Raw genomic sequence first — 9,347 nt, forward strand, 5'->3', positions numbered from 1 at the left:
TCTGTCTCTCTCTCTCTCTCTCCACCCCCTTCTCCTTCTCCCTCTCCTTCCCTCCTTCCCCCACTCTTGCTCAAGTACGCACTCTCCAAGTAAATAAATAAACATTAAAAAAAATGCATAAAAAAGAACCATTTATAACTTGGAGTCTGCCTGCCTAGACCCTGTCTTAACATATGATCACAAAAGTGAACTGTACTTTCTAGGCCAGGGCATTTGGATTTAGGCCTGAGTACGTCACTTCTCTAAGCTTATACTGTCATCTGGAATGTAGAGTGATTATAAAGATCGAATACAGGTGAAAGCATTTCTAAACTTGCCATAGGAATGACATATTCAACCAAGCATTCATCCTTTGAATGTCATGCTGTTGGGAAGCTACACTTCTCCCTCATGGGAATTTAGCGGTTTGCCTTCAAATTGTACTTGGTTGAAAATTCTGTTAGGCAGCTAATAGAATACATACTTTTTTTTGAACATTTGTGAAATATAGCCACATGTTTAATTGTTCATAGTAAGAGCAGGGGGCACCTGGCTGGCTCACTTGTAAAAGCACATGACTCTTGATTTCGGGTCATGAGTTCAGGCCCCATGTTGGGCGTAGAGATTACTTAAATAAACTTAAAAGAGGGGCACCTGGGTGGCTCAGTCGTTTGAGTCCAGCTCTTGATTTCGACTCAGGTCATGATCCTAGGGTCATAAGATCGAGCCCTGCATCAGGCTATATGCTGAGTGCTGAGCCTGGAGCCTGCTTGGGATACTCTCCCTCCCTCTCTCTCCCCCTCCCTCTCTCCCTCCCTCTCTCCCTCTCTCCCTCCCTCTCTCCCCTCCTCCCTCTCTTTGTCTCTCCCTCTGCCCCTCTCCCTGGCTCTCATGTTTGTGCACACTCTTGCTCTCTCAAGTAAAAAAAAAAAAAAAAAAAAAAAAAAAGCTGGTGTCACTACTTCCTAGACAGGTTTATAAATACTATGTGATTTCTTTGTTCTTGGTGTATCTTCCTCCAGGAGGTGAAACTGCAGAAATGCCTGACATGTATCCTCCTGGAGAGTATGACCTGGCCGGTTTTGCTGTCGGTGCCATGGAGCGGGATCAGAAACTCCCTCACCTGGAAAGAATCACCGAAGGGGATGTTGTTATTGGAATAGCTTCATCTGGTCTTCACAGCAATGGATTTAGCCTTGTGAGGAAAATTGTAGCAAAATCTTCCCTCCAGTACTCCTCTCCAGCACCTGATGGCTGTGGTGACCAGACCTTAGGTAAAAGCACTCAGGTTTCAACTCTCCCGTTTGGAAATGTCTGAGCAACCACTTAATGGGTTAGTCTTTCCTTAGTAAATTAGAATGGAATAAATTACCTTGTCCTGTGAGTTTACTGTTGGGACCTTATTATAAAACCTGGTGTGTCTGTGCAGGGTCAAATCATTCTGTATTTCAGAATTGTTTTTTATATATGATTTGGTTTTACATTCATAGGCTAAGTTTTTGTCTTCTCTCTCCAATACACAGGGGACTTACTTCTGACTCCAACGAGAATCTACAGCCATTCGCTATTACCTGTCCTACGTTCAGGACATGTCAAGGCCTTTGCCCATATTACTGGTGGAGGATTGCTAGAAAACATCCCCAGAGTCCTTCCTGAGAAATTTGGAGTGGATTTAGGTAAGATTGGTACAAGGAACTTTTTGTTCAGAAAACCATTTGGAGGAAAACTACATTATGGAAGAAAATTAAATTCTTAATTGTTAGGGTTTCTCAGAAAAAATAGGGCTGACCTTTCTACCTCTTTTTGCTTTATTAACCATGTTTATAAGGCATAAAATCCTTGCATGTAATTGACTTATGTAGATGAAATGCTACAGGGGGGTGGGGAGGGGGGGTGGATCGAGCCCTACATTAGGCTCTGAGCTGACAGTGTGGAGCCTGCTTGCGATTCTGTCTCTCTCTCCATCCCTCACCTGCTCATGGACAAACGTGTGCTGTCTCCCTCTCTATATATATATCCCTCTCTCCCTCTCTCAAATAAAAAAAAAGAATAAAAATAAACTTTTATTAGAGATTTTTGTTGTATTATAGCAGACCTAAGTCTAAATTTTAAAGTAAATACAGCAGGACAGGGTTTTGATTTTAACTTTTTATATAGCTTCTTTTTCTTTATAACTTCTTTTAAATAGTGTACATATTCCTCTAAATCTGTAACATAAGCCGCCTAGTTTTGCATCATACTTAGGGTGCATTTTGGTCATTGCTAAGACCCAACTAAACGTTCATAAACCTTTACTGGAATTTACTGTATTTACTGGAATACAATTAATCCATTAGGGGATTCCTAAAAACATAGTTAATGCAGCACAAAACCAATATTCACTTAATTGTGAATATTGGCCAAGTGTGTCAGCAAAAATGCTGTGGATATCTCAGGTACAGCTGGATCCCCCCAAAAATTCACAGCTTTGTATATATGCATACGTTATACGTTGTGTGAGATAATAGGTTCATGAAACATATCTTGCCTGTTTTCAGATGCCCAGACCTGGAGGATCCCCAGGATCTTCTCGTGGTTACAGCAAGAAGGACACCTCTCTGAGGAAGAGATGGCCAGAACATTTAACTGTGGGGTTGGGGCCGTCCTCGTGGTGTCAAAGGATAGGACAGAGCAGATTCTGAGGGATATCAAGCAGCACAGCGAAGAAGCCTGGGTGATTGGCAAGGTGGTTGCATGTCCTGAAGGTAAATCGCTCCTTCTTTAGTTGCTCTTAGGTATGTAACCTGAAATGCCACTGCCCTGCCTCAAGCTCCTGCCCACGTTTTATTACAGCCCTTGTACGGCACCCGTGTTCACACAGCTGCGACAGGACAGAAGCTAGTAACACCACACACCTCTTCCCTCCTGCCCTAGGGTGCGGACACCTTGTGTGGTGGTCACATATGCACAACTATAGCCCAGAAGACAACCCTTAACCAGTGGAGTGAAGAAATCCCCACTTTAGGGACAGAATAAGGGAGCAGTTCTGAGGCAGAGTCTTCACGGTGCCTTTGAGGTCCCAGGGGATGTCAAGCCCCAGTTGCCCCCAGTGGCAACCAGTTTAGTAACACACTCTTATGCTGGCTTTCCAGATCACTCTTCCCAGATCTTCACTCTGGTTTCCTGGGGTCATCTCCAAAGTCCTGTGCCCAAATGCGAGACCTTGTCTCAGGCTGTGCTTTGTGACTCAGCTCAGCTTGCCAGTGAAGCGGGCGCCCTGACAAGTGCCGTGTATACACAGGACTCTGTCAGACGTACTAGAAATTGACAGAGTGGCAGAAAAGCCACTCAGATGAGCTGACAGACGCCAGTACTTGCTGGTGATGTCGTATCTGCCTTTCATCCCTTTATTGTGTAGGTTCCTTTTCAGGCCAGTTCTCCAAATACCGGAAAGATCTCTTGAGCCCACATCCTTGAGCTCACATTGCATTAGGAAAGAGGCCCTCTCTTCCTCAACATCCTGTATCAAATCTTTGAATGGCCTTGCTTGGGTTACATGCCTACCCTGAGGTCAGGAGACAGTGACACGCCATAGCTTTTAGTTGGAAGTAGGTAATTAATACATGTTCTCTTTCAGGAAGTTTTTATGAGTGAGTAACTTTAAGTAATACAAGCCTATTCTTCATTTTAGTCCATGCATATCTTATTTTCAGAATAAAGTATTTTCAGTTTTCATAAAATGCTTTTCTTTCCATTACTGTTAATTCACTGTTGTTCTATTCTTATTTACTGGGTGTGTTTGAAATGAAGGTTCTCCTCGTGTGAAAGTCAAGCATCTGATTGAAACCATGCAAGCAAATGGATCAGTATTGGAGAATGGCACTCTGAAAAATCATTTCTCTGTCCAACCAAAAAAGGCAAGAGTGGCTGTCTTAATATCTGGAACAGGTGAGATGTGCCCTCCTTCCTTCCTCCTGCCCGCCCCCCCCCCCCCCAAAAAAACCTCCTTCAGATCGTGAGGACACTCTCAGTAGAATGGGGCAGGGAGTCATTAAGGGCTATTATTTTTCTGTATCCTCAGTCTTTACACTTTTCTCAGGCATTTGAGACACCTAAAGGAAGAGTAGAGGGTATCACGAAGATGACTGAAGAAAAAGGAACTGGAAAAGATAGAAAATCCAACTTTTTTTGTACCGTAGCTCTGTAGTTGAAAAGTTACAACAGCTGAGATTTGTTTGTTTGCTTGTTTTTTATGATTTTTATTATTTATTTTCTAATTTACATCCAAGTTAGCACATAGTACAGTAATGATTTCAGGAGTAGATTCCAGTGTCTGTCTCATGTGTATAATGCCCAGTGCTCACCCCAACAAGTGTCTTCCTTAATGCCCCTTGCTCATTTAGCCCATCTCCCCACCCACAACCCCTCCAGCAAACTGCTGAGGGTTTGTTTTTTTTTTTCAAATTTTTTTAATTTAATAGTAATAAGGTGAAATTTATGTTTGTTGTAGACAGAGGGGTGAAGTAATAAGAGCACTGTATTCTCTCAGATGGATATATAGCATGTTTATTTTTCCCACTTTAATAAGCAGCATTGCTATGAACATTTTTATAAATATGCATTTTTAAGTGCATATCTGATTATTTCTTTAGGATACGTTCCCGGAAATGTAATTGCTTTCCAAGTCCATTTTAAGGTTTCAGTATACTTTAGGCCCAAGTTGATGGTAATGCAAAGAAACTGTTGTAAAGGCCATAGTGGTTTCTTCTTAAGAGGCTTGATTTTTCTGGGTGCCTGGCTGGCTCCGTCGGTAGAGCATGCAGCTCTTGATCTCTGGGTTATAAATTCGAGCCCCACACTGGATCTAGAGATTACTTAAAAAAGTAAAATCTTTGGGGCGCCTAAGTGGCTCAGTTGGTTAAGCATCCAGCTTTGGCTCAGGTCATGATCTCACAGTTCCTGAGTTCGAGCCCTGTGTTAGGCTCTGCACTGGCAGCGCTGAACCTGCTCCGGATTCTCTGTCTCCTCTCTTTGCCCCTCGCTCACTCGTGCATTCTCCCTCTCAAAAATAAACTTTTTTTTTTTTAATTTTTTAATGTTTGTTTTATTTTTCACAGAGAGAGAGATACAGAGCCTGAGCGGGGGAGGGGCAGAGAGGGAGGGAGACACAGAATCCGAAGCAGGCTCCAGGCTCCAAGCTCTCAGCACGGAGCCCGATGCGGGGCTCGAACTCACAGACTGCGAGATCATGACCTGAGCCGAAGTTGGATGCTCAACCAACTGAGCCACCCAGGCGCCCCAAAAATAAACATTTTAAAAAAATAAAATCTTAAAAAAAAAGAGGATTTTTTTCTTGCTTAATTAAGCAGCTTATTCCTCATCAGTTTTTAAAATGTTATACTATTTTTATTACTATGCTAGATCATAAGGTGTTATTTTGCAGGAGCAATTACATATCCTAAAACTAAGAGTGCCTAAGCTTCCATAAGCTATTATTGATCCATTATCCCAAAAGGGAATTTAAAAACCTCATGTATTTTGCCAGTCTTTTCCGAGACATTTATTTGGAAATCTTGACCATTGATTATTCAGAACGGTACATAACCTCTTTTAAGAAATGTCAGCTTACTTGTGTTTTTCTCTCTTTTTCAGGATCAAACCTCCAAGCCCTCATAGACAATACTAGGGAGCCAAGTAGCTGTGCACACATCGTTGTTGTTATCTCCAACAAAGCTGCAGTGGCTGGCTTAGATAAAGCAGAAAGAGCCGGAATTCCCACCAGAGTGAGTTACTTTGAAAAGTATCTTTCCTGTAGACTGTATTTCAACTCATAACCCGCCCCCACAAGACTTCCGTCTGTAGGACAGCTTGTTCTTTGGCTTTCTGGATCACGGTGTGTGCCTTTCAACACCGTCCTCCCCATTCCTTAATTCTTTACATCAGGCACATCTTCATCAGAAAGGAGTGAAGTATGGTCCACGTAAAGGTTGAGTTTTAAATTATTTTTGGTAATTCATTTAAAAAGATTTTGCTTCTCTTTTTCTATTACAGGTAATCAACCATAAATTATATAAAAGTCGTGCAGAATTTGACACTGCAATTGACCAAGTCCTTGAAGAGTTCTCCACAGACATAGTCTGTCTTGCAGGATTCATGAGAATTTTATCTGGCCCCTTTGTCAGAAAATGGAATGGTAAGCAAAAATTATTTGACACCACATTGAGAAATCAAATGAAAACAAACTACAGGGTGGTTAGCTTCCCAAACAATCCCAATTGTGAAATATTTACTGGGCCGTTTTAACACAGGTCATAATTTAATTTCCTTTGCCTGTGCTCAAAGAATGAATGACCCAATGACTTTTTATTTTCCTGTTCTTTTTATCAGTTTTCTTTGGCCTGCTGTAACTATCACTTTTTCTAATACAGCTTAGGTCACTCACATTACTAATATTTCATCTTCTAAATAAATATTCAGAAGAGACATTTTTACTTGTTGAGAAGCAAAGGAAAGCGATTCCCTACATCCCAAAATGAAGAGTCCATTCTTAGGGAGTGTAGACCACTGCCAGACATGGCAGGGAAGGCACTGTTTCTGGAAAACACACCTTGTGTTGTTGCCTTTTCCACTAACATTTTGACTACGTCCAAGTGTCCTTTTTTGTGCCTATATTTGGGCAATAAATGTATTCTCTCTCCAAAGAGTTTGTTTTCTTAAGTGAATGTGGTTAGATAGAATACAAAATTGGCAGTGCCTCTGGTGACATAATGCTCACAGAACTAACCTAGCATCTGGCTGGCGGACGTGCCACTTCGTGGTTAGAAGTCAAGCACGCAGATGCTGTGCAGGAATCTCTTGTGTGTCAGCGACGAGCCGAATCTTCCCCGAGCTCTACGATCCGGAGGTGACCCATCCCATCCGACTTTCAGTCACTGCAGGCACCTATTCAGAGTCCCTGGGTGGATCTTCAGTTGTGCAAGAGGCAAGAACTTGCTGCCCCCGGGACCTCTTGGATGAGAAGCTAGATTTCCCTTTCCTTCATTTTTGTCTTTCACAAAGAAACACCCATCCCAGAGAAATCCTGTTCCTGCTGACCCCTCATTCTAGACAGGAAAACATGTATTCCTTTGGTAATATACATAGGATCTTTAAGTTCTGACCACTGTGGTTTCATTAATTTCCAGGGAAAATGCTCAACATCCATCCATCCTTGCTCCCGTCTTTTAAGGGTTCAAATGCACATGAGCAAGTCCTAGAAGCCGGGGTCACAGTCACTGGGTGTACTGTGCACTTTGTAGCTGTGAGTATGTCTCCTTCTACCAAAACATCATTACTGTCTGTATGTAAATTGTACCGGCTAGAAAGTAATGTTCAAAACTTTTGCTTCCTTCCCCAGGAAGATGTAGATGCTGGACAGATTATCTTACAAGAAGCTGTTCCAGTGAAGAGGGGCGACACCGTTACAACTCTGTCTGAAAGAGTGAAATTAGCAGAGCACAAACTATTTCCCGCAGCCCTCCAGCTGGTAGCCAGTGGAACTGTACAGCTCGGAGAAAATGGCAAGATTCGTTGGGTCACAGAGTAGTGAAGTCTCCCCCGTTCGGGGCTAGAGCCAGTTCTGAAAGAAGTCTGGCTATCTGCATTATCATGGACTCAGCCCAGAACAACTGCTGAGAAAGAATTCCTCACCCGCGCCTCTGGCCTTTTTTTTTTTTTTAACGAACAGAGATTCGTTGAAAACAAGCCTGGTGCGGCATGTCTGGGGCATACGTGTGTCACCTCCAGCGGTCTTTTAGGGTTTACCTGTTCCGGACCTTCTTGATCATAATCAAGACGGTCATTCAGAATCCCTTTTACTTTCAGCCAAACAAGATACCAAAACTTTTAGTCTCTCTTCTTCTTCTGACAGATACCACCTCCATTTTTTGTAGTTATATGTTCTCTAGTTTTTGAAGAGTTAACCAACAAGGCTATTAAGTTAATATCTCTTCCCCATATTGTATATCTGTACTGGTTTGAATTGAGACTAATCTAATTACCCTGATCATAATGTAGTGTCATAAAATGGGTGTGTAACTCCCACTTCTGAGGGATGGTGTACTTTGTGCTTTGAAATATCATTAAACATCCTAGTTATTGACAGTTTCTGTAATACCCAGATTTTAGCTTCACAATTATGGGTTACAAACATCCATACTTCTGTAAATACTAGAAGGTTAGAGTTTTGTTGGCATCTTGATTCAAAATAGGACTTAGACATGTTACTCATCTTCTCTGTCTCTCTGTTTCCCCATCTACTGAAGTAGGCACATGCCTGTCATATGGTTGTTTTGATAATTAATACGTGTGCAATGCCGAAAACACTTGGCCCAGAGTAGGCACTCCATGGTCAGCATTCATTTTATACTTCTCCCAGTTATAGAAGCTGTCGTAATTTACTGTTCTTTCAGCAAATACATCTCGAGCACAAAATTGAGAATGGGGACATAGAATTTTGGAACTGTAGGTACTATTTGGGAGCAGGGAGGGCAGATAGAAGGCACTCCACCTGGACTAGTAAAGAGTATAAAGGCACTGCATGGGTTTCCCACTCCGGCCATTCATTTCCCACCTGGCTATGGAATTCTAGAGCTGGGAAGTCTGAGCTGACCTAGTAGGCACATGTACATGACACCAAGCTTGGGACCACATTTCTCCCATAGCAGAATGAATAAGGACTGGCCACCCAGCCCAGAGGTAGCCAGCCATCCTTGGACTACTGAGCAGCTTTCAAGGTGATGTGGCCTAAGCTCTGCCTGCCCAGAGTGCACCTTACAGGAAGGATACCTGGAGGCCATGTTCAAATCTTCCCTTGGAGTTTAATCTCAACATCTAACGGCTAAAGAGTCCTTTTATACAGAAATAAATCCTAGCCTTACGAAAAGAAAAAGAGTAGGGGGTTAAGAGGAGTGGCACCTTCACCAACAGATGCTAATCACTGCCTCTGGTGCAAGTAGGTTTCCCCAGGCCCAGGCAGCCAGCCAATGATGTCACCCTTACTGACTGCAGTCAGCAACGGCTATCAAACTGGAGGTTCAGCCTCCACTTCACACAGGTCCCTTTGCTGTAAAAACGATGCGTTTATTTTGGAGAGGTCACTCAACATTATTAAGTACCTATGACATATATGCCCAACATTGTCCTATGGAGTTTAGAGAAAGTTAAAAGATATAGAAGAAAATGTTATTGGTGGATAAAATCACAAACAGTAATAAAAGTAGTACCATGCTGATAGTACCAGCATGTAAACTAGAAAAACCAATGTAGGGGCACCTGGGTGGCTCAGTCCATTGAGCAGCTGACGCTTGGTTTCGTCTCAGGTCATGATCTCAGTTCGTGGGATCGAGCCC

At 42.5% G+C, this 9,347-nt stretch overlaps 1 protein-coding gene across 3 annotated transcripts in view; it reads left to right on the top strand.

Moving 5' to 3' along the window:
* The window catches only part of GART (phosphoribosylglycinamide formyltransferase, phosphoribosylglycinamide synthetase, phosphoribosylaminoimidazole synthetase), a 29,466-nt gene extending 21,366 nt beyond the window's left edge, over nt 1–8,100 (top strand). For all 3 annotated transcript variants that reach the window (XM_045501492.1, XM_045501490.1, XM_045501491.1), the window contains exons 15-22: nt 1,002–1,253; nt 1,503–1,655; nt 2,517–2,723; nt 3,769–3,906; nt 5,611–5,741; nt 6,010–6,151; nt 7,143–7,258; nt 7,355–8,100. In XM_045501492.1, coding sequence (XP_045357448.1) covers nt 1,002–1,253; nt 1,503–1,655; nt 2,517–2,723; nt 3,769–3,906; nt 5,611–5,741; nt 6,010–6,151; nt 7,143–7,258; nt 7,355–7,543 — 1,328 coding nt within the window. In that variant the 3' untranslated portion in view covers nt 7,544–8,100. The remainder of the gene's footprint in view (nt 1–1,001; nt 1,254–1,502; nt 1,656–2,516; nt 2,724–3,768; nt 3,907–5,610; nt 5,742–6,009; nt 6,152–7,142; nt 7,259–7,354) is intronic.
* Nucleotides 8,101–9,347: the final 1,247 nt, after the last annotated feature.

This window comes from Leopardus geoffroyi, chromosome C2 (assembly GCF_018350155.1).
Source record: "Leopardus geoffroyi isolate Oge1 chromosome C2, O.geoffroyi_Oge1_pat1.0, whole genome shotgun sequence".
In the NCBI taxonomy this organism is placed as follows: domain Eukaryota; kingdom Metazoa; phylum Chordata; class Mammalia; order Carnivora; family Felidae; genus Leopardus; species Leopardus geoffroyi.